This window comes from Mobula birostris, chromosome 18, assembly GCF_030028105.1.
Source record: "Mobula birostris isolate sMobBir1 chromosome 18, sMobBir1.hap1, whole genome shotgun sequence".
Classification (NCBI taxonomy): domain Eukaryota; kingdom Metazoa; phylum Chordata; class Chondrichthyes; order Myliobatiformes; family Myliobatidae; genus Mobula; species Mobula birostris.
Window position 1 is genome coordinate 59,461,832 of NC_092387.1, and position 24,508 is coordinate 59,486,339.

Consider the following 24,508-nt stretch of genomic DNA (forward strand, 5'->3'; position numbering starts at 1 on the left):
TGTGATCAATGTTCTAGTAGGCAACAAAACCCTACAAGGTTTTTTTTGTCAGGCTAGCTAGGTGGAAGTTAATGAAACAGAAGTTTAACACCACAGCAAAGATGAACACGATTAGACCTGTCAATCATAATTGGGGTCGACTATGAGCCCAATAACTTAGAATGGTTCTTCCCTTTCCAAGCATGTCAAAATTGTAATTGCAACTGGAAGCTAGGGCAGCACAGTGGCACAGCAGTTAGTGCGGCTGCCAACACGTAAGGTCAGTTACGACGGAAGCATGGCAATGCCTCCACTTCCTTAGGAGTTTGCAAAAAGTTGGCATGGCGTTTAAAACTTTGACAAAATTCTGTGAGGTGGAGAGTATATTGACTGACTGTATCACAGCCTGGTATGGAAACACCGATGCCCTAGAATGGAAAATCCTACAAAGAGTAGTGCAGGCAGCCTAGTCCTTCATGGGTAAAGCCCTCCCCACCATTGAGCACATCTACCCGAAGTGTTGTCGCGTGAAAGCAGCATCCATAATCGGGGACCCTGCCCCACAGCCCAGGTCATGCCTTCTTCTCTCTGCTGCCATCAGGAAGACAGTACAGGAGTCTCAGGATTCGCACCATCAGTTCAGGAATGGTTATTACCCCTCAACTATCAGGCTCTTGAACCAAAGGGAATAACTTCACTCAACTTCACTTGCCCCATCACCGAAATGTTCCCACAACCTATGGGTTCACTTTCAAGGACTCATGTTCTCAATATTTATTGCTTATTTATTTATTTATTATTATTATTTCTTGTCGTTTGCCTACTGGTTGAGCGCCCAAGTCGGTGCAGTTATTCATTTATTCTAGTATGGTTATTATTCTATAATGGATTTATTGAGTATGCCTGCAAGAAAATGAATCTCAGGGTAGTATATGCTGACATATATGTACTTAGATAATAAATTTATTTTGAACTTTGCCTCATAGCAGAATTAGTCCACTCGGCCCTTCGAATCTGTTCTGCCGTTCCATCATGGCTGATTTATTAACCCTCTCAAACCCATTTTCCTCCTTCTCCCTGAAACCTTGACACCCATTAATCAAGAACCACTAAACCTCCACTTTAAAATATACCCAATGACTTGGCCAACTGTGACAATGAATTCCACAGATTCACCACCCTTTGGCTAAAGAAATCCCTCCTTATCTCTGTTCTAAAGGGACATCCTAATCCGAGGCCTCTGATCCTAGACTCCCCCACTACAGGAAACATTTAGTACACACCCACTCCGTCTGGGCCCTTCAATATTCAATAAGTTTCAATGAGACCCCCCCCCCCTTTATACTTCTAAACTCCAGCAAGTACAGGCTCAGAGGCATCAAACACCCCTCACACATTAACCCTTTCATTCCTGGGATCTTTCTCTGGACCCTCTCCAATGCCAGCACATCCTTTCTTAGATAAGGGGCCAAAACTCCTCACCAAGTGCAGTCTGAGCAATGCGTTATAAAGCCTCAGCATCACCTGCTTTCTTTGACCTCAGTTTAATGCTGACCTGCGGCGCTGTCTATATGGAGCTTGCATGTTCTTCTTGTTTCACCCAGGCTCTCAGGTTTCCTCCCACATCACAAAGATGCCGCTCGGTTGGCTAATTGGTTGCAGTAAAATGCCCCAATGTGGGAGAGTGGCAGGATGTGGAATGGGTTGATGGGAATGTGGGGAGAATAAAATGGGGTCAGTGTAACTGGGTGCTCATTGGTCCTCGTGGGCATTGTCATGAGGATGTATCCAATAGCGGGGAGTCCAGGATCAAACGGCACGGCCTCAGAATTAAACAGCGCCCCTTTACAACAGAGATGATAGATATGTGTGTTATGACCGAAGGAAAAAATGGCTGAGGTTGCTTAGCACTTTAGTGCAAGGGAGTTTGTTAGGTGTGTCTAAAAACAAACTTACAAATGTTAGCAGAAATAGTGAAAAGAAAACCGCCAAAATTTATAAGTCACAATAACAGCTCCGTACTTTGTCCAATGTGAACTCCTGGCAGCTCTGATCTCTCCCTCCTACCAAGAGCGATTTGCCCCGTTTATTGGGCACCAGGACATACCATCTTCAATTACCAGCAACGTTAACTTAAGAATTAGAATATGATGCACCCCACAATATAGTTGCAATCATATTACAAAATAAACAGAAGTATCTACCTTAAATGCAGTATACAAACAACATATACACATTTACACATCCCCATTACTAAAGAAATGGAATATTCCACTGTGTGTAGCGGGAAAAGCACCACAAATCCCACCCTTTAGGACCCATTATTAAAATAAAACGGCGAAGTCATGGAAGTATGCACGGTCAACACAATGACAGCAGAATGCCAAGGTAGTGTATGTGTAGGTGTTGGTAGCTGTGTGAATATGCGATTGTACCCCTGTGTGTGTGTGTGTGTGTGTGTGTGTGTCTGTGTCTGTGAGTGTGTGTGTATGTGTGTGTGTGTGTGTGTGTGTGTGTGTGTGTGTGGAGTGCCGGTACTGAGCGCTGTCCGCCTCAGACGAGGAGGAATTTCTTTAGCCAGCAGATAGTGAATCTGTTGAAATTATTGCCACTAATGGCCGTGGAGGCCAAGTCATTGGATAGATTTAAAGCCGTGGTTGATAGGTCCTTGGTTAGTAAGAATGTCAAAGGTTACGGAGAGATGGCAGGAGCATGGGGCTGAGGGGGAAAAGCTCGGCCCTGATCGAATGGCAGGACAGACTCAATGGGCCTAATTGTGCTCCTATGTCTCGTGGTCTGAATCAGAAAATACTAGAAGTATTTGAGGCAGTATCTGTGGAAAGCAAAACAGAATGAACATCTAAAGTCAAAGACTCTGTCAGAATTGAGCAGAGTTTTAACTTGAAATAAAATTCTCTCTCCCACTGACCTGCTGGGCAATTTCTGTTTTTCATTTTCATTTTTAAAATCTTTTTATTGATATATAATCTTCTACAGCTATAAAATACAGAAGTTCAACATATTAGTATATATATAACTAATAAAGCCAAAAAAAACTTATATATGCTAATAAAAAAAATAAATTTTTTATATAAGAAAAAGAAGGAAAAAAGAGAACCCCAACTAACTGAAAAAAAACCCATTAACTACAAAACAAAACAAAAAGGAAAAAAAACGTTAGGAACCAACTCCCAGAGCAATACGTCTTACAATCATTTATATATGTAAAAGAAGAAAAAGAAAACAACAACCGCCAAATCACATTTATATAACATAAAATTGGAAGGAAACCATATAAATTAATTCAAATTAAATGGTAGTATTTGGCAAAAGAGCCCCACCTTCTCTCAGAATCGAATCGGGGATCAAAAGTTCTACTACTAATTTTTTCCAAACTAAGACATAACATTACTTGGGAAAACCATTGAATTAGTGTAGGAGCAGAGGTATCTTTCCACTTCAATAAAATAGCTCTTCTTGCCAACAATGTAATGAATGCAATTACATGTTGGTTTGAAAATGAAATACCCTGAACATGATGCGTAACTATTCCAAGTAGAACAGTCAATGTATTAGGTTGTGAATTAATTTTCAAAGCTTTAGAAATTGTAGAAAATGAAGATTTTCAAGAAGATTTCAATGAGGGACATGACCAGAACATGTGACAAAGTAGCTACTTCATTTTTGCACCTATCACAATAATTATCTATATTAGGAAATATTTTGGATAGCCTCTCCTTTGTTAAATAATAATGGTGTTTTTGTTCCAGATTTCCATTTATAGTCCTTTCATTTTAGCTCAGTTATTCCAGCTGAGTATATCCATCTGACATTTGCTGCCCAGAAATTACCAGCCAAATATAGTCAAACTTTAAAAAACATGTGAAGTTAAAAGTAGTGATTAACTTGAGTTTCGCACCAGATGAGAATGGTGAGGAGTGTGTGACAGGATCCTGAATTATCCCTGTGAACTGTGCTTTTAAAAGAGAGAGAGAGAGAGAGAGAGAGAGAGAGAGAGAGAGAGAGAGAGAGAAAGAGAGAGAGAGAGAGAGAGAGAGAGCGGTGTCCAACACAGACACCTTGTTATTAAGAGAGAGAGAGGCAAAGACTGCTTGGAGATGGTGGTATGGTTTCTCTGCAGCTTGTTTACACTTTAGCAAGGACACTTCCAGCTTCTGTGTTCCTACAGAGAGAGAAGGGAGGAGCTACTTGATGGACAGCTGATGTTCATCACAACAGTATTTAAACCAGCGTAATTGCTTGTTTCACGGGGACACGCAGACACACGAGGGTGTGGTGAAGTTACCGCTATCCTGTTCAGGTGCCCACGAGTGTGGGACTGAGGATTGATTCTGAGGGATCGATCTGTGATTATTAGTGCATGAAAGAGCGACCCTGTGGAGCCTACTAGTGTGTCTAACCCTCGCCTGGGTTGGTAGACTATCACTCGAAGATGGTGATCTTAAGTTGGTCAAGTTTGGCTAACTTGGAAGTTTTGGAGGACAACGGGAAGATCGACAGCATCAGCTCATCTGAAGAACTAAACACCTCTCTCTCTCTATCACCACTCAACTCAATACCACGAACTGAACTGAACTTTACTCATCACCGTAAGGCTGTATCTGTTTACCCCTAGGCTTGAAGAAGCTTGGTTTTTCTATTTCCACACTTATATATATATAATCATTGCTAACCTGTTTGATATATCTGAATTTATATTACTGTATTGCGTAGTTACTAATAAACAAGTATTAGTTAATAGCAACACTGGACTCCAAAGTGTTTTCCATTTCTGCTGGTTCTTTAACCCGTCACGGGGTACGTGACAGGTGCCTGTGGCAATAATGACATCTGGGTTGAGCCATTATCAGAGTTGTAGACTGTGACTTAGACTTATTCACAAACAATCTGTGGAGCAAATGATGTCCACAGATGACATCTGAGACAAACAAACAGCATACATTTCAGGAGATTGGACCGTGTTGAAAGGAACACCTTGGGAGGGCAGTGGGACAGAGAGTCTGTGTGTGTGAGCATGCGCACACATACACACACGTAAGCATATACACACAGAAATCCTCATATATTCAACATATATACAGACATCTTTATACACATACTATGAACACACATATACAGAAAACATTACAAAGGAAATTTTCAAAGTTCAAAGTAAATATTATTATGAAGGTACACATATGTCACCATATACTACTCTGAGATTCATTTTCCTGTGGGCATACTCAACAAATCAATAGAATAGGAACTATAACAGGATGAATGAAAGATCAAGTATATTGCAAATGCAGCTATAAGTATACACAAGGACAGAATCACATTTTTATGCACACACGTAAACATATACACCCAGAAACCCACATACTATGTATATAGGGGGGCACAAAGTCATATACAGACATCAGTACATTGCATACTATAAACGCACACACACACATGCACAGATATACATATACACAGAGGTACAATCACATAGCACACAGATACCAACACCTACACACACACACACACACACACAAAATAAATCTGCTTGCCTGCTTCCTTCTCTCTAAGGACTAGAGGAGGAGGCAGCTCTTGCTGCTTATTTAATTAGTGTGCAGTGTAATTTTTCTCGAAGGAGCGCTCGGGGGCATCTTGTTATCTAACAGGTCACACACACCCGTCTACTGCAGGAGTAGCCCACAGCAGCAGTGAGTCACAGGCACTTCAGCTTCATACCTCCAGTGATTTCTCTCTCCGTTTAATTTAATACTTTGAGGGGAAGACAATCATTTCGATGGTTGTTATCCTTCTTGTTACTTTAATTGGCGTTTCTCCGTCTAGTCCAAGACTGCAGATGAATTGGCCGTGAGCACCTTCAGTAGTGGAAAGTTGTTTTTTATTGGTTTTCCAACTCTTTCTCCCTTTCCCCCATGTTCTTCCAGTATTCTTGTGCAGGGATCAGGTGAGAGTGTGGTTAGGTAAAGTATCATCCACGATATTTGATGGTGAGAAGGCTTGAAGCTATACTTCTGTAGTTACTTTATCTAGAGACATAGCTTGGTGTCAGGCCCTTCCGGTCCACTGACATCCATGTGACCAATTAAACTACTAACCCATGATCTCTGGAATGTGGGAGGAAAGCAGAGCACCCACATGGTCACAGGGAGAACAAACTCCTTACAGACCTTGGTGGAATTGAACCCGGGTCACTGGCACTGTAATAGAGTTGTGCTATCATGCTGCCCTATTGTGAAGCACCTAATTGACAAAAGGGTTAATTGTCACCGTATCCAGTACACACCACATAATGTACCATAGTGTTCTGCACAGCAGCTTCAATATAGTGAACACTTAATAATCACACACGCTCAGTATACTATTGAGTCTGGATATATGAAGATACACTCAGTGGCTACTTTATTAAGCACACCTGTACAGCTACTCGTTAATGCAAATATCTAATCAGCCAATCGTGTGGCAACAACTCAATGCATAAAAGCATGCAGACCTGGTCAAGAGATTAAATTGTTGTTCAGACTAAACACCAGAATAGGGGAAGAAATTTGATCTAAGTTTCTTTGACTGTGGAATGATTGTTGGTGCCAGACGTGGTTTGGGTATCTCAGAAGCTGATGATCTCCTGGGATTTTCACAGAACATTCTCTAGAGTTTACAGAGAATGGAGCAAAAAACAAAAAGCATCTAATGAGTGGCAGTTCTGTGGACAGAAACGCCTTGTTAATGAGAGAGGTCCCAGGAGAATGGCCAGACTGGTTCAAGCTGACGGGAAGACAACAGTAACTCAGATGTCCATGCATTACAACAGTGGTGGGTAAAAGAGCAACCCTGAATGCACAACACATCAAACTTCGAAATGGATGGGCTACAGCAGTAGAAGACCACACTGGGTTCCACCCTTGTACCTAATAACGTGGCTACTGAGTGTGGATGCAAACTTGCCTGCTGGAGTCTGATCCACTATCCAATAGGATTGGTAATTGGTGACTTGTAACCAGATAGTGTAGCATTTAGCGTAATGCATTAGGGTCCAGCATTTGGGGTTCAATTCCTGCCAGACCCTGTAAGGAGTTTGTGCATTCTTTTGTGACTGCATGGGTTGCTTCCATATGCTCTCATTTCCTCTCTCGTTCCTAAGACTGAGGAATGGGTTAGGGTTAGTAAGTTGTAGGCTTGCAATGTTAACACCAGAGGTATCGCAACACTTGTGAACTGTTCCCAGCTCGTCCTGGGGACTGTGTTGGTTGTTGACACAAATGGGGCTTGACAAACGATAGTGAATGACACATTTCACTATATCACACACAAAATGAATAGACAGTGGAAGTTTCAGGCTGAGACCCTTCTTCCTAAGGAAGGGCTCGGCCTGAAATGTCGACTGTCTATTCATTTCCATCGATGCTGCCTGACCTGCTGAGTTCCTCCAGCATTTTGTGTTTGTTGCTTTGGATTTCCAGCATCTGCAGATTTTCTTATGTATATGATTTCATTGTATGTTTCAGTGTTTCTATGTACAGTACATATGGCACAAAAAGTAATATCTTCATTATTGTCACATCTACCAAGATGCAGTGAAGAACTTCATTTTGCAGGCTGTTCATACAGATCATCTCAAAAAGACACGTGGTTTGAGGTGGTATGAGGGAACAGCAGTTACAGAATGCAGAATACAGAGAGTGCAGTGCAAGTAGATGGTAAGGTGTTAGGCCATGATGAGATAGATTGTGAAGTCAAGTGTTCATCTTAAGTATACGATAGGTATATTGAAGATGGACACTTCAATATGTAAGGAGTCTTATAACACCGGGAAAAAAAGCTGTGCCTGAGCCTGGTGGGGTATGTGTTCAGGTGCATGTATCTTCTGCCTGATGGGTGACTGAGAAGAGAGGATGTCCGGGGTGGGCTTTGATTGTTTGTTTCTTGACATGAGGCAGCAAGAAGTATAGACAGAGTCCATGGAGAGGGGCTGGGTTCCTAATAGTTGGAGCTGTGATCATACCTGATGTGATGTAACCCATTATCTGCACCTCCCCCCCCCACAGCCCCAACTCTATCTACACTCTATCCCCACCCAGTCTACAATAAAGCAGTTCTAGAATCATTACTTGTATGCTGTGGATGGCTGAATTTTAAGGTAAAAGATTAGCTTTATTTGTCACATGTACAAACGTACATCTAAGTCTGCAGTGAAATGCATAGTTTGCGTCAAATCATATCAGCAAGGACTGGACTGAGCCGCCCACAAGTGACACCATGCCAGCAGAGCATGCCCACAATTCACTAACTCTAATTGTACACCTTTGGAATGTGGGAGGAAACCAGAGCACCCAAAGGAAACCAATGCGGTCACGGGGAGAACATACAAATTCCTTATAGACAACGGTAGGAATCGAACCTGGCTCTGTAGAGTAAATGTGCTAACCACTCGACTACTATGCCATGCTAGAGTATTTGAGGAGAATCTTCACCATCTCTCCAAAGTGATTGAGCCAAAGTCTTTAATACATGGTGTCAGAATATTGTATATACTGTCATTTGATTGGATGTGGTTCTTTCTATACATTGCATACAACATAGACATCATATACTTTATGATACTTTCAGTATATTGTGCACACAGTATTGTCTCATCCTGAAATGTCAACTGCTTAAAAAACGGATCTAGTGCTTTCCTGGTGTATATGATGAATAAACTATTCTCGATCCTCCTGTACCTGGCTGGAATTTGTCAACTGTTTATTCCCCTCCATAGACGCTGCCTGACTTGCTGAGATCCTCCAGCATTTTGTGTGCGAATGTAATCCTGTTGTTATTTATTTATTTAGGGATACAGTACAGAACAAGCTCTTTCAATGCAGTAAGCCTGTTCCATACTGTAGCCTGTCTATTTAATCCTAGCTGATTGCAGGACAATTTACAATGATCAATTAACCTACTAACCGGTACGTCTTTGGAATGTGGAAGGAAACCAGAGTACCTGGAGGAAGCCCATGCAGTCACAGGGGGAGTATAACAACTCCATACTAACGGCTCTGCAATTGAACTCCAAACTCTGAAATTGCCAAAGCTGCAACAACATCATGCTAACCCACTACACTACCATGTTGCCCAGTTGACCAGCTTTAAGCACCTGCTTTATCTCCAGTTAACTGACACAAAATAATAGTTCAGGATTTCACCAGAGAGATTAGTGTTGTCAATTGTCCTTGAATAATCACTCACACAGCCACTGTTAACACTTTAAATGCACCTAAGATGTAAAGAAGGTTTAGCTTGTCACTGAACTCCAGTAATCATCTACAGATGTACTTCTGATACCTGACCAGTTGCACAATGGTCTGGTATGGCAATTAAAATGTACAGGAGTACAGCAAGCAGCAGATTGTAGTGAACTCAGATCAATAAATCACAGACGCATCCCTCCCCACTGCTTCCGGAAGGCAACATCTGTTGTAAAAAAACCAACTATCCAGGCCATGCCATCTCATAGCTACCGCTAATAAAGTATAGCCGCTGCCTTACCTTCTTTATGACTACATCAATGTGTTGGGACCAGGTTAGATCCTCACAGACCTTGACACCCAGGAACTCGAAGCTGCTCACTCTCTCCACTTCTGATCCCTCTATGAGGATTGATATGTGTTCCTTCATCTTACCCTTCCTGAAGTCCACAATCAGCTCTTTCATCTTACTGACGTTGAGTGCCAGGTTGTTGCTGTGGCACCACTCCACTAGCTGGCATATCTCACTCCTGTATGCCCTCTCATCACCACCTGAGATTCTACCAACAATTGTATCATCAACAAATTTGTAGATGGTATTTGAGCTATGTCTAGCCACACAGTCATGTGTATACGGAGAGTAGAGCAGTGGGCTAAGCACACACCCCTGAGGTGCACCAATGTTGAGATTCAGCGAAGAGGATATGTTATTACCAATCTGCACAGACTCTTATATTTTAAGTTGTAATGTATTTTAAAATTACTATAAGTTACAACAAGAAATATATTTTTAAAAAGTAGTGCAAAAAGAGAGCTAAACAGCGTCTCCATGGGTTTATGGATCGTTCAGAAGTCTGATGGCGGAGAGGAAGAAGCCACTTCTAAAATATTGTGCAAAGAACAGGAATTCTGCAGATGCTGGAAATACTGTGTGTGTGTTTTCAGGCTCCTGGTAGCATTGAGGACATGCCTTGGATGGTGGACATCCATAATGATGGATGCCGCCTTTTGAAAATGTTCTCAATAATGGGGAGGCTGGTGCCCGTGATGCAGCTGACTGAGTTTACAACCCTCTGCAGCCTCTCGAACCAATCTGCACAATCCTAATCACTGCCTCAGAATAGCAACACCATAATCACTTTGCACTACAGTGATTGTTGTCCCTGTTCCAATCATGGTCTTTCTTGTATCTTTTTGAATAAAATATGTTTATTTTATTTTGAATGTTGTGAATCCGATGCTGCTGTAAGTTCTTCATTGCACTGATGAAGACATGGACTTGTGCAGATGATAATAAACTTGGCTTTGACTTTGATTGAAGATAGTCCAAGCTTCATAATAGCTCCTGCCCACTTGTATCTCAAGTTGCCTTACAGTTCACCCTAGCCCTCTGGTGTGAAAAGTGATTGATTGGAGCACAGATTGTGTTGAGACAGTGTTGTAATTACAACAGGTTTACACCCTGTGCTAATTGTTGCTTGTGCTTAAGAGAACTGTTCACTAATTAAGCTGCAAAGTTTACAATCTGCTATACTTTTCAATCATCAGTGGCTTAAAATAAAACTAGAGTAAAGAATTTTAACAAAGACAAAGGTCTCAGTCTAAGAACTGTAATTAGATTGTAAGCAAGGTGGGACAACAGAAACCTGATTGGATGAGTACTAACCAATCAGGAGGGATGGACAATGGGGGTATAAATACCACCAGACTAGATATGCCCTGGCATCGTCTCTGATGAAGATGGCAGAGTTTGTCATCGAAACATTGGTTAAAATCGATACCTGTCCCCAGCTGGAAACTCAAGAAGAGTTTATTCGTTATATATTCTTAATGTAATATAGTAATTTTTTGTATTGCACTTTAACACTGCCACAAACAGCAAATATCACAACACATGTCAGTGAAAATAAAAGTGATACTGATTCTAAACACAAGAGATTCTGTAGATGAAGGGTCTTGGCCTGAAACAGCGACCGTTTGCTCCTCTCCATAGATGTTGCCTGATATGCTGAGTTCCTCCAGCATTTTGTGTGTGTCCATCTGTCAAAAGTGGAACTTCCCGCAGGCCAAACATTTTAATTCCCATTCCCATTCCAACATTTCAGTCCATGGCCTCCTCTTGTGCCAAGATGAGGGAGGTCACCCTGAAGGTGGAGGAGCAACACATAACAGTGCCTATAAAAAGTATTCACACTCCCTCCTCCACCTTGAAAGCTTTCATGTTTTATTGTTTTACAACGTTGAATCACAGTGGATTTAATTTGGCTTTTTTGACAGTGATCAACAGAAGAAGACTCTTTCATGTCATAGTGAAAACAGATCTCTACAAAGTGATCTAAATTAATTAAAAATATAAAACACAAAATAATTGATTGCTTAAGTATTCACTCCCTTCAAGTCAGTATTTAGCAGATGCACCTTTGGCAGCAATTACAGCCTTGAGTCTGTGTGGATAGGTTTCTTTCAGCTTTGCACATCTGGACACTGCAATTTTTCCCCATTCTTCATTACAAAACTGTACAAGTTCTGTGAGATTGCATGATGATCATGGGTGAATAGCCCTTTTCATGTCCAGCCATAAATTCTCAATTGGATTGAGTTCTGGTCTCTGACTTGGCCATTCCTGAGTAGCTTTGGCCTTATGCTTGGGGTCACTGTCTTGCTGGAAAACAAATCTTCACCCAAGTTGCAGTTCTCTTGCAGACAGCATCAGGTTTTGCTTCAGGATTTCCCTGTATTTTGCTGCATTCATTTTACCCTCTACCTTTACAAGCCTTCCAGAGCCTGCTGGAGCACCCCCACAACATGGTGGGGCCACCACCATTCTTCATGGTAGGGACGGTGTGTTTTGATGATGTGTGCTGTTCAGCTTACGCCAAACGTAGCTTTTAGTCTGATGGCTAAAAAGCTCAATTTTGGTTTCATCATACCTTACAGCCTTCTTCTAGCTGACATCAGAACCTTCTGGCAAACTCTAGCCGAGATTTCATGGCTTTTTCTTTGCCACTCTTCCATAAGTTGTGACTGGTGAAGGACCTGGGCAACAGTTGTTGTATACACAGACTCTGCCATCTCAGCCATCGAAGCTTGTAACACCTCCGGAGTTGTCATAGGTCAATTGGTGGCCTCCCTCACTTGTCCCCTTCTTGCACGGTCACTCAGTTTTTGAGGACAGCCTGCTCTAGGCAGATTTACAGCCGTGCCACATTTTACTCCATTTCTTGATCTGTACTCCAAGGGATATTCAGTGACGTGGAAATGTTCTTGTATCCATCTCCTGACTAGTGCTTCTCAATAACCTTTTTGCAGAGTTGCTTGGAGAGTCCTTTTGTCTTCTTGGTGTAGTTTTTGCCAGGATACTGACTCACCAGCAGTTGGACCTTCCAGATATAGGTGTACTTTTACTACAATCAATTGAAGCACCTTGACTGCACACAGATCTCCAAAAACAGATCTCCATTTAACTAATTATGTGACTTTTAAAACCAATTGGCTGCACTAGTGATAACTTGATGTGTCATATTAAAGGGGGTGAATACTTAAGCAATCAATTATTTTGTGTTTTATATTTGTAATTAATTTAGATCACTTTGTAGACATCTGTTTTCACTTTAACACAAAAGAGACTTTTTCTATTGATCAGTGTCAGAAAAGCCAAATTAAATCCACAGTGATTCAATGTTGTAAAATAGTAAAACATGAAAACTTCCAAAGGAGTTGAATACTTTTTATAGACACTGTACATTCCATCTAGCAGCCTCCAACCTGATGGCATGAATAACAATTTCTCCTTTCAATAAATATTTTTCCATTGTCCTCCCCTCTTCTTCTATTCCCCAGTCTGACCTTTTATCTCTTCTCACCTGCCTATCACTTTCCCTGGGTTCCCTCCTCCTTCCTTTTCTCCCAAGGTCCACTCTCCTCTCCTATCAGATTCCGTCTTCACCAGCCCTTTACCTTCCCTACCCACTTGGATTCACCTATCACCTTCTAGCTATCCTCCTTCCCCCTCCCCGCACCTTTCTTTCTGGCATATTCCCCCTAACATTTCAGTCCTGAAGAAGGGTCTTGCCCAAAATGTTGACTGTTCATTCTTTTCCATAGATGCTCTCTGATTCGTCAAATTCCTCCAGCGTTTTGTGGTTGTTGCCGATTCTGGTTCTGAAATGTGTCTTTTACAAAATGCCACCATGTTAAATGGGATTTAGCCTGCCGTTACTTTGTTAATACTTGGAAAAGCAAGTACTTAATACTTGGGCTCCTTTGCCTGCTACTATCATTTGATTTGAGCTAATTAAGATGGTTTCCTTCTGACTCTTGGGTAAATGGATTTGGTTGGCGGATTGATGTCCTTTTTTTAATAGAAGCTTGTATGACGCATAGCTCCAGGTTTGTGCTCCAAATGGGTATTTTTTTCTCGTTTTTTTTTGTTTGTTAGTTGGGTTTTTTTTTGTTTTAGTTACTAGGGGTTCTTTTTTCCTTCTTTCTTTTTTCAAAAAAATATAGCTTTAACATTTTGTTTTTCTTAATTATTATTATTGATATACTGTTTAGTTTGGTTAATAGTTTGACTCTTATTATACTTATTGATATATTGACTTGATTATTTTAATGTATTTTTCTTTGTCAATTTTCAATAATAATAAATAAAAAGATTTTAAAATGAAATGGCTAAGCAATAGGAGTAAAGTCAGGCTGCTGACGTTGCATTTCTACATAAACACAAGGGATTCTGCATATGCTGGAACTCTTGGGCAACACACACAAAATGTAACAGCTCTTTAACACACTGGTTAGACCATACTTGGAATATTGTGTTCAGTTCTGGTTGTCTCATTATAGGAAGGATGTGAAAGCTTTAGAGACGGTACAAAGGAGATTTACCAGGATGCTGTCCGAGGAAAGGTTGAGTGAGTTAGGGCTTTTCTCTTTGGAGCAAAGGGGGGTGAGAGGTGACTTGATAGAAGTGTATATGGTGATGAGGTATAGATAGAGTGGACAGCCAGAGATGTCTCCCAGGCGGAAATGGGAACATAATTTTAAGGTGACTGGAGAAAAGTATAGGGAAGGATGTCAGAGTTAGATTTTATACACGGAGAGTGGGGTGGGTATGTAGATGGGGTGGTGGTAGAGGCAGATACATTAGAGACAGTTGGGTTGAGTTGTTCTCCAGTCTTGGCTGTGTGACAAACATCGTGTGGTGTGGTCAGGAATTTTGCCTGCATCAGCTCATAAATAGGATTGAGGTCTACATTTTTGTTTACAGAGTTGTTGACAGTAAACCACACTTCTAGGGATTCTCTTGCATGCCATGTGTTCACTTGCTTCATGGCTTTCACTGATGCCTGGTCAAATTTGCGACCTTCTCAATCTTCATGGTTAGAGACTAGGGAGAGTTGGTTATGTCGCTTTACAGCCCGTTGAAGTTCATGGATCCTTGTGGGTAGTTTTCTCCCAGTTTGGCTGACATAATGTGGGGATAGAGGGGTGGGTTGGCAAGTTTGCAGATGATACAAAGGTTGGTGGTGTTGTAGATAGTGTAGAGGATTGTCGGAGATTGCAGAGAGACATTGATAGGTTGCAGAAGTGGGCTGAGAAGTGGCAGATGGAGTTCAACCCAGAGAAGTGTGAGGTGGTACACTTTGGAAGGACAAACTCCAAGGCAGACTACAAAGTAAATGGCAGGGTACTTGGTAGTGTGGAGGAGCAGAGGGATCTGGGGGTACATGTTCACAGATCCCTGAAAGTTGCCTCACAGGTAGATAGGTTAGTTAAGAAAGCTTATGGTGTGTTAGTTTTCATAAATTGAGGGATAGAGTTTAAGAGTCGTGAGGTAATGGTGCAGCTCTATGAAACTCTGGTTAGGCCACACTTAGAGTACTGTATCCAGTTCTGGTCGCCTCACTATAGGAAGGATGTGGAAGCATTGGAAAGGGTACAGAGGAGATTTACCAGGATGCTGCCTGGTTTAGAGAGTATGGATTGTGATCAGAGATTAAGGGAGCTAGGGCTTTACTCTTTGGAGAGAAGGAGGATGAGAGGAGACGTGATAGAGGTATACAAGATATTAAGAGGAATAGATAGAGTGGATAGCCAGCGCCTCTTCCCCAGGGCACCACTGCTCAATACAAGAGGACATTGCTTTAAGGTAAGGGGTGGGAAGTTCAAGGGGAATATTAGAGGAAGATTTTTTACTCAGAGAGTGGTTGGTGCGTGGAATACACTGCCTGAGTCAGTGGTGGAGGCAGATACACTAGTGAAATTTAAGAGACTACTAGACAGGTATATGGAAGAATTTAAGGTGGGGGGGGTGTTCTATGGGAGGCAGGGTTTGAGGGTCAGCACAACATTGTGGGCCAAAAGGCCTGTACTATGCTGTGCTATTCTATGGTTTGTGTTCTAGGTTCTATAACATTTGTAGCAGCCCATGCATTGGATTTTGTAAACTGCATTAGTCTTGTCTAGTAGCTTGGTTTGTTTTTTTGGTTTGCAAAGTACACTCCTCAGTGCTGCTCTTGGCTTGTGCGTGACTGAAATTCTATGTTTTTGGAGCAGTCACGTTGTCATTTCCGAGATATTTTGTATGTATGGGAGGACAACCTGTTTGGTCGCTTCTTGGTTGGTGTGTCGTCGATCTTGTAGACATCTTTATATGCACCCATATCCTCGAAGCATGGTTTTCAGCAAATAATTCTGTAAACAAACACATAGACTTCGATCCTATTTACGAGCCGATGCGGGCAAAATTCCTGACCACAATACACAAGGTTCGTCACACAGCCAATAAGCAACAAAATTTCCTCCGCACATCACAATTAAGTTTCCAAAATAACGTCCAATCAGTTGATTGGAACATATATAAAGGCCAAGCATTCGGGGGACGCACCACAATCAGCAGCGGTCTGACGATGTCTCCTCGCACGATGACGAACATTTGCAAGTAAATTGCCAAGATCAGAGAACAACTCAGCCCAGCCATCAGCCACCTGAGCTACGCATCGTCCGAATTATTTCCACATTAGAGACATTTAAAAGACTCCTAGATAGGCACAGGAATGATAGAAAAATGGAAGGCTAGGTGGAAGGAGGTGGTTAGATCGATCTCAGGCTAGGTTAAATTGTGGAACAATGTCACTGGCCGAAGGACCTGTACTGTGCTGTAATTTTCTGTGTTCTAACTCAGCAAGTCCCGCAGCGACTGTGACGGGGAATAAAGGGTTGATGTTTAGAGCTAAGACCCAAAGCACTGGTTTTAAAACTTTGCACTGAAACTGACTCAATGAGGATCTCAGCCCGAAACGTCGTCTTGTTTATTTCCCTTCGTAGATGCTGCCCGACCTAGAATTATGTGTCTCACTCAAGCAGTTTCAATGTAGTTCAGTTCTACATTCTTTCATCTAAATGTCTAAAACAACATTTTCACCCATTGTTTAGCTTCTGTGGTTCAGTCAGATTACTTTAGTATTTACCTGTCCGCTCTGATTTGATCACGTACAAAGTTCACAGACCAGAATTGTGCATGTATTGTGACATCCTGTCAAATGTCACCCACTAACTCTGACCCTCTCTGTTGTGCACTCACGGGCTTCCAGCTCGAACTGGCTGAAGCCATGCTGTGGCAGGCGAGCAGCAGTCTGGCAGGTGGTCTTGCTGAGCGTTGGGCTTAACTGCTTCCTGGTGGCGGCTGTGATCCTGGTCGTCCTTCTCCTCACGCTGGAGCTCCTCATCGACACCAAGTTGCTTCAGTGTGAGTACCGACCCAAGTGTTACTCCATGTCAGCCCCAACACCGGGGTGTGTAACACCACTGAGTGTGAATTCAGACCTCTGTGAAGACTGACCAGTGTCTGTTGTTACTTGGTATGTGCACGGTTCTGAGTGTGGAGTGTTATACATTGTGCAGTTACTACGTAGACCTCAGTGTGCATTGTTAATCAGTGTAAGTGGACTGTCCTCATCACCAGTGTTACTGTGAGTACTGACCACTATGACATTCTTTCCCTATGTGATGTGTTGCATATAGCAGGGCAGTGGGATGGTCTGAGTACAGATCCCAGTGTGAATACTGCAATTTCACTCAGTATCAGAACAAACACCAATATATAGCGTTACTTCAGTAGATGGCATTGTTTCACGCAGGAACAGATCCCAGTTTGTAATGTTATTCAGTATGAGAACTAACTCCCATGTCTATTGTTACTCTGTCAGTACTAACTCCTGTGTGTAATGTTACTTAGTCAGTACTAACACATGTGTATTATTACTCAATCTGACTACCTATTACCCTGTGTATTGTTACTCATTACTAACTTCCAAATGTAATGTTACTATGATATGAGTACAATTCCTGTGTGTAATGTTATGCAGTCAGTACTAATTCCTAGGTGTAATGTTACTCAATATGAGTACTAACTCCCATGTGTAATGTTACTCAGTCAGAACTAACCCATATGTAATGTTAGTCAGTATGAGTACTAACTCCCATGTGTAATGTCACTCAGTATGAGTACTAACTCTGTGTATAATGTTACTTAGTATAAGTGCTAACCCCCATGTGTAATGTTACTATCTGAGAACTAACTCCCATGTGTAATATTACTCAGGCAGCACTAACACCCATGTGTAACATTATTTAATCTGTACTAACTCCCATGTGTAGAGTTTCTCTATCAGTACTAGCCCATGTATAATGTTATTCAGTTTGAGTACTAACTCCCATGAGTAATAATACTCAGTTTGAGTACTAACTCCCATGAGTAATAATACTCAGTTTGAGTACTACCATATGTAATGTTACTCAGTCTGAATACTAACATCTATGTTTTATGTTACTCAGTATTACTAACTCCCATGTGTAATGCTACTCTGTCAGTACTAACCCATGTGTAGTGCTACTCAGCATGAGTACTAACTCCCATGTGTGATGTTACTCAGTTTGAGTACTAACTCCCATGAGTAATGTTACTCTGTCAGTACTAACCCATGTGTAATGATACTCAGTTTGAGTACTAACTCCCGTGTGTAATGTTACTCAGTCTGAATACTAACATCTATGTGTAATGTTACTCAGTATTACTAACTCCCATGTGTAATGCTACTCTGTCAGTACTAACCCATGTGTAGTGCTACTCAGCATGAGTACTAACTCCCATGTGTAATGCTACTCTGTCAGTACTAACCCATGTGTAGTGCTACTCAGCATGAGTACTAACTCCCATGTGTAATGTTACTCAGTTTGAGTACAGATCCCAGTGGTAGTCGTTGTAATGACCCCATTGTGCAATGTTAATGAGTGAGTACTGTGTACCTCCTGAAGAAAATTCTGCCATCATCTTTACCATTTCTAATTATTTTTCTTTCCGTTTGAAGTTAGCAGTGCGTTCCAGTTTGCTGGAGTCATTCACTGGATAAGTCTCGTCATCCTCTCTGTCTTCTTCACAGAGGTAAGTGCTCCCTGCTGGTCCACTGCTTGCTAAACAGTGATCCTTGCTGAAGTGGACCCCTGGGTTGATGCAGCAATGCTAACTCTTTTACCAGTGAAGCCTTTGACACTGTTGAAATGATGACTCCAGTTGGATGTAACTCTGGAGGTTTTATCATGTGACCTGCCAACCCTGTCTCCTCCTTGATCACCCAAGATATCCAGTCCTGAGCTATATTGTCACGCAGCCAATTATCCAGTACGCCAGTCAGCCATTTCGGATGGAGTAGAGGTGGAACACTATTGCAGCACCAGCAACTGGGGTTCAATTCCTGAAGCAGTCTGTAAGGAGTTGGTATGTTCTCCCCATGACAGTGTGGCTTTCGTTTGGCTGCCCTTCCCCCCCCCATCCCAAAGACGTTCAAGCTGGTATGGCAATTGGTCACATGGGTGTAATGGGGCAGCACAGACCATTGGGCCAGAAGGGCCTGTTACCATGCAGTATTGCTAAATAAAAAATAATAAGTAATTAGAAGTGAAGCAGGCTATTAGCCAATTAGAAGACAATCCTCCAAATGTGCATTATTTACTCACCTCCAATCCTTTAATAACAATTATTTGAAATGTTATTCAAAATGACTAGAGGGACAGATAGACAATGAGAGAGAGATAGATAGATAGATAAATGGGACAATAAAAAAATAAAAAGGATCAACGATCAAGGGACAGCATGGTAGTGTAGTGATTAGCACAAGGCTTTACTGGACCAGTGACCTGGTTTCAATTCCCACTGCTGTCTGTAAGAAGTTTGTACACTCTCCCTGTGACCACATGGGTTTCCTCCCACAGTCCAAAGACATACTATTTGGTAGGTTAATTGGTCATTGTAAATGTCCCATGATTAGGATAGGGTTAAAGCAGGGATTACTGGATGGCAGAAAGGCCTATTCTGTGCTATATCTCAATAAATAAATAAATAAACAAATAAAACTTTATACACCATGTACGTGCATTTGGAATTTGCTATGATATGTCGGTGTGACATGCAACAAAAAAGAACATCATTCAACAATTATAAAGAATGCAAAATTATATGAAGGAATTAAATAAATGACTTTATTACCTAATGACTTCTCTCCTGGGTTTTGGGTTGGAAATCAACTTTCTGTGGCTTGGTCTTCGGGTCAGGCCGATGGTTGTGGAGTAACTGATGTTCCCTGAAGTTGTGAAGTAAATCCAGGAGTTTTTATTGCACTGTCATCCATAACTTCTCATTAATTTCATTGTCCATTCAACTCTCCAACAAACCAGCTTGATTGATGTCACCCAAGGGTCTTGTTCACCCTAACAATCCCTCAGACAAAATTTCTCTCTCTTTCCCAACGTACACTAATATCATTGTGTCTATTTGTCGTGTAGCTCACGTATAACTTGGGGTGGCACGGTAGAGTAGCGGTCAGCACAACGCTTTACAGTACAGGCGACCCAGATTCAATTCCCGCTGCTGTCTATAAGGAGTTTGTATGTCCTCCCTGTGATCGCGTGGGTTTCCTCCGGGTGCTCTGGTTTCCACCAAGAGTCCAAAGCTGGTAGGGTAATTGGTCATTGTAAGTGGTCCCACGATTAGGCTCAGATTAAATCTCGGGAGTGCTGAGCAGTGAGGCTCGAGGGACCGGAAGGAGCTGCTCTATGCTGCATCTCAATAAATAAATTAGTTAATTATCCAGATGAAGGGTCTCGACTGTCCACTTCCCTCAATAGATGCTGCCTGATCCCCTGAGTTTCTCCAGCACCTTTGGAGTTGATTCACACCCCGGCATGTGCAGTCTCTTATCTCTCTGAGATGATTGCAGGTTTGTCTGTGGGAGTTTGCTGCACACCAGTTGGACGCTGTTATTAAAATAATGACTGCTCTTCAGTGAGCCATTGACTGTGAAGCACTTGGGGGCATGTGGAAAGGGACAAGAAAGACACCTTGTAAATGCAAGTCTTTCTTTCTCCTTGCCTTTACTTGTGACATCTGCTGACTGCTTTGAATTCTGTAAAAAAAAGTATTGACATATACGACAGTGCATCTGATCTTTATTCAGGCTAAGTGTACCTCGCTGGTGTTCCTACATTGGTGATTTGGCAATGATTCAAGATCAGGTGATCCAGAGCGATGGGGGGAAAAATCTCGGAATTAACTGGGAACTTCCCGCTGATTGAACAGCCCGGCTCATTTCAATCTCCATTCATCTGATGCCTCTTCCTATTCATTCAAGGGCCCTGCATTCAGACACTGGGCGATTTCATTCACCTTAATGTCTCCATTCATCAGACACTCCTACTGTGAAGCACCATGATGAGGAACACTGATTTTGCAGAAATCTTGAAGGGCTTTTCATTCTGGGCAACAATTCTAACATTTGGCAATCTTCAGGGTCGAATTAGGTGAACCTTCCTCTGCTCTGCTTTAAGTGTATTTAAAGTGGAGATTGATAGCTTCTTGATTAGTAAGGGTGTCAAAGATTACAGGAAAAGGACAGGAGAATAGGGTTGAGAGGGATAATAAATCAGCCATGATGGAATGGTGGAGCAAGCTCAATCGGCCAAATGGCCTAAATCTGCTTCAATGTCTTATGGTCTCATGCTCTAAATAGTACTCCTCAACCTCACTCCCAACCACGTGGGTCAGGCGAAGCGGCAACAGGAAAAGCGTAGAAGTTCTACAGAATTAAAGCACTAATTATAAGTTGTGTTAATGAGAAGCCAACACATATTGAGGGTCCCTGACTGAGTGCGGCAGCAATAGTTGGAAGCGCCTGTGGTCGGTCCAACTGTACCAAGAAATCGCTTGTAATTTCTGACTGAGCAATCTGATTGTAGTTAGATTAACTGAAGCCATAAAGAGATATGAGCCTATGGGCAAATGGTAGTGTAGCAGTTAATGTAACACTATTACAGCACCAGCAATCAGCGACTGGGGTTCAATTCCCGCTGCTGTCTGTAAGGAGTTTGTACGTTCTCCCCATGACACCTGTGTTTCCTTCTATATCCTGGCTTCCTCCCACATTCCAAAAACGGACGGTTAGAATGAGTAAGTTGTGGGCGCACTATGTTGGCCCTGGAAGCCGTGGCAACACTTGCAGGCTGCCAGCAAGCACAATCCTCTCTAATTTGATTTGACACAAACAATGCATTTCTCTGTCGATCACAAACACAAGAAAATCTGCAGGACTGGAAATCCAATGTTGGCTTGCTCACTCTTTTCTATACATGCTACCTGATCTTCAAAGTTCCTCCAGCATCTCCCTGTATGTTTTGATGTACATGTGACAAATAATTTTTATATCTTTTCTTAATACAGCATGGAAACTATCACTTCAACCCAAGCAAGATGCCCAACCGGGCAACGGAGGTGGTTCCATTGTCTGCCTTTGCCTCGTATCCCAATATACTGTTCCTTATCCAAACCTTTCAATCTTTAGTAGAAAAGTACCTTAGACCAATTCCAACAAGTTATAAGAAAGTAGATCTTATAATCTATCCCTCTCTCATAACTTCATATTTCTGAGTGAAGACATTTCCACACATCTCAGTAATAAATAACCAGCCCCTTATGTAGTAACTATGTCCCCTCATTTGAGACTTTCCCAGTTGGTCACTCTGTGAAAAGTAGCAAATTTATTGAGAAACTTTGGGGTTACTTACCAGCCTCACTTGACATTCTGGTTCGGAATAGGACTGCTACACTGCAGTAGAAGGTTAGACACAAAGAGATTCTGTAGATGCTTGAAATCTCAAGGAACACATGCGAAGTGCTGGTAGAACTCTGTGGGTCAGGCAGCATCTATGGAGTTTTGCCAACTTAGTCAATGTTTTGGGCCGAGCCCTTTCATCAGAACTGATGAAGGGTCTCAGCCCAAAACGTCGACTGTTTAGTCCTCTCCATAGATGCTGCTTGACCTGCTGAGTTCCTTCAGCACCTTGTGTGTTTCAGCAGGAGGTTAGAGTAGGTTACACTGCATCCAGCTCTTGCTTTAGTCAACCTGTTTCCTTGATGTCATACTTGCAGATCCCCATAGCAACAACCTGAAAACAATCTTAATATTTTAGATCTTAGGTTCCATTTTAGATTTGCCAAACAGCTTCAGAACTTCTATATTTCTCTTCCAGGAAACTGTTCAAAAATGGAAAGTTTGTGTCCTTAATCTGACAGATGTCCTATGCACATATCCTTTCAAAAGGAACAGTAAAAGATTTTGTTACTCTAAATATTCAAGTTCCATTGTTTTACCTTTCCCTCTCCTTCTCTCTCCATCAGACTGTCTTCAGGATTGTCGTTCTTGGCATTTGGGATTACATTGAGAACAAAGTTGAGGTGAGTTTAATTCTTTTATGGTCTGGGGATTCCACCTAGAATTATACTTCATGGTAACTTACTTACTGCCCGTTACAGCACTGGCTTTTAGGGCAGCAATGAAGGTCCCCCATCTCCAGTGGTGTCCAGCAACATGTCAGTCACTTCCTCGTGGTTTTCACTACTGTCAGTCACGCAAGTCCAGGTGGAAACTCAGTAATACCGTCACACTCAGATGTAGAAGAATTCTTCATTGCTGTTTCCAGAATTCCTGAATTGAACCCCTGAACCAGGAGGACGGGTGGACCGCTCTTAATCTGGCCTCTACCCTTTGACCTATTTGGCATGGGTGACCCTGCCAAGAGCCAAAGCGTAAAAGCCCTGACTCCAGACAACATACAGTAGTTCTCTGGGTCATTGAGGCACACAAGCCTTCAAACCACAACAAGGTTGTGATCCTCTTGGAGGAAACTTCATGGGTCAAACTCTGCTCTTGACCAACATTCTTATTTCTATAGACCAATGTTGCATTGACCCCAGGGGAGTGAGAAACTAGTTCATGAATGGAGAAGAGGGCAAGTGTGGCAGCAGGAGCACTTTCATACCACTAATTTCAAAACTTAATAGTACAATCACTGGCAGCCTAGAATAGGTTCAGAGGCCATTCAGCCCTGCCAACTCATTCCACTACGTGGTTTATCTACACTGCTAGCCTCTTCTCCACAACTGGGATACTCTTAAACATTATGAAGCCTCCAGTTGACTGTGTTTCTGATTATGATGACAAAGCTGAGCGCCTTTTATCTTCATGGTCTATTCTTGGTGGGAGCAGTGTCATCAAGTCATAGTCATAGAGTTATACAGCAAGGATACAGGCCCTTCGGCCCAACTGGCCCATGCAATCCAAGTCAGTCCCATTTGCTAGGGTTTGGCCCATACACTCTTCTCATTGCTACCACCAGGGAAGAGGTACAGGAGCCTGAAGTCACAGAGTCAACATTTTAGGAACAGCTTCATCCCCTCCGCCATCAGATTTCTGAACGAAAATTACCCAACCCGTGAACACCACCTCACTATTTTTGCTTTCGTTTTGCACTACTCGTTTAAATTTTAATATGTATTTTGTACTGCAATATATCTTTTTTATGCATTGTACCTTACTGTTGCCTCAAAACAACAACTCTCATGACATATCTCAGCGATAATAAGCCTGATTCTGAACCTCCTAAACCTTTCCGATCCACGTACCCTGGACGATCGGGGAGGGAAACGCAGAGAATTGCTGTGCGCTGCTCCATGCAATGGTCTGCCCAGATCAAATCCCTGCAGACGGCGGCCCTGTACCTCCATGAGATAGGGCAAGACCAAGACCAATGCTATTTTTGATGTGATTTGTGGTACTATGAAAGGACAACTAGGCTTGCCTTTCTCTGAGCACTGAAAATGGAGGCTGGGAGAAATGGTGTCAATGTCCCAATGGAGACAACTGCAGTCTTGTTAGCAATCCCTGCACTAAGTGCTCTCAGTT

The 24,508-nt window shown here is 42.1% G+C and overlaps 1 protein-coding gene across 1 annotated transcript in view; it reads left to right on the forward strand.

Annotated features, from left to right (window-relative positions):
* tmem266 (transmembrane protein 266) overlaps positions 1–24,508 on the forward strand; it is a 148,970-nt gene that overhangs the window by 73,426 nt on the left and 51,036 nt on the right. The window contains exons 3-5 of the mRNA XM_072282074.1: positions 16,811–16,965; positions 18,587–18,660; positions 22,945–23,001. Of these exons, the coding sequence (XP_072138175.1) occupies positions 16,811–16,965; positions 18,587–18,660; positions 22,945–23,001 (286 nt within the window). The remainder of the gene's footprint in view (positions 1–16,810; positions 16,966–18,586; positions 18,661–22,944; positions 23,002–24,508) is intronic.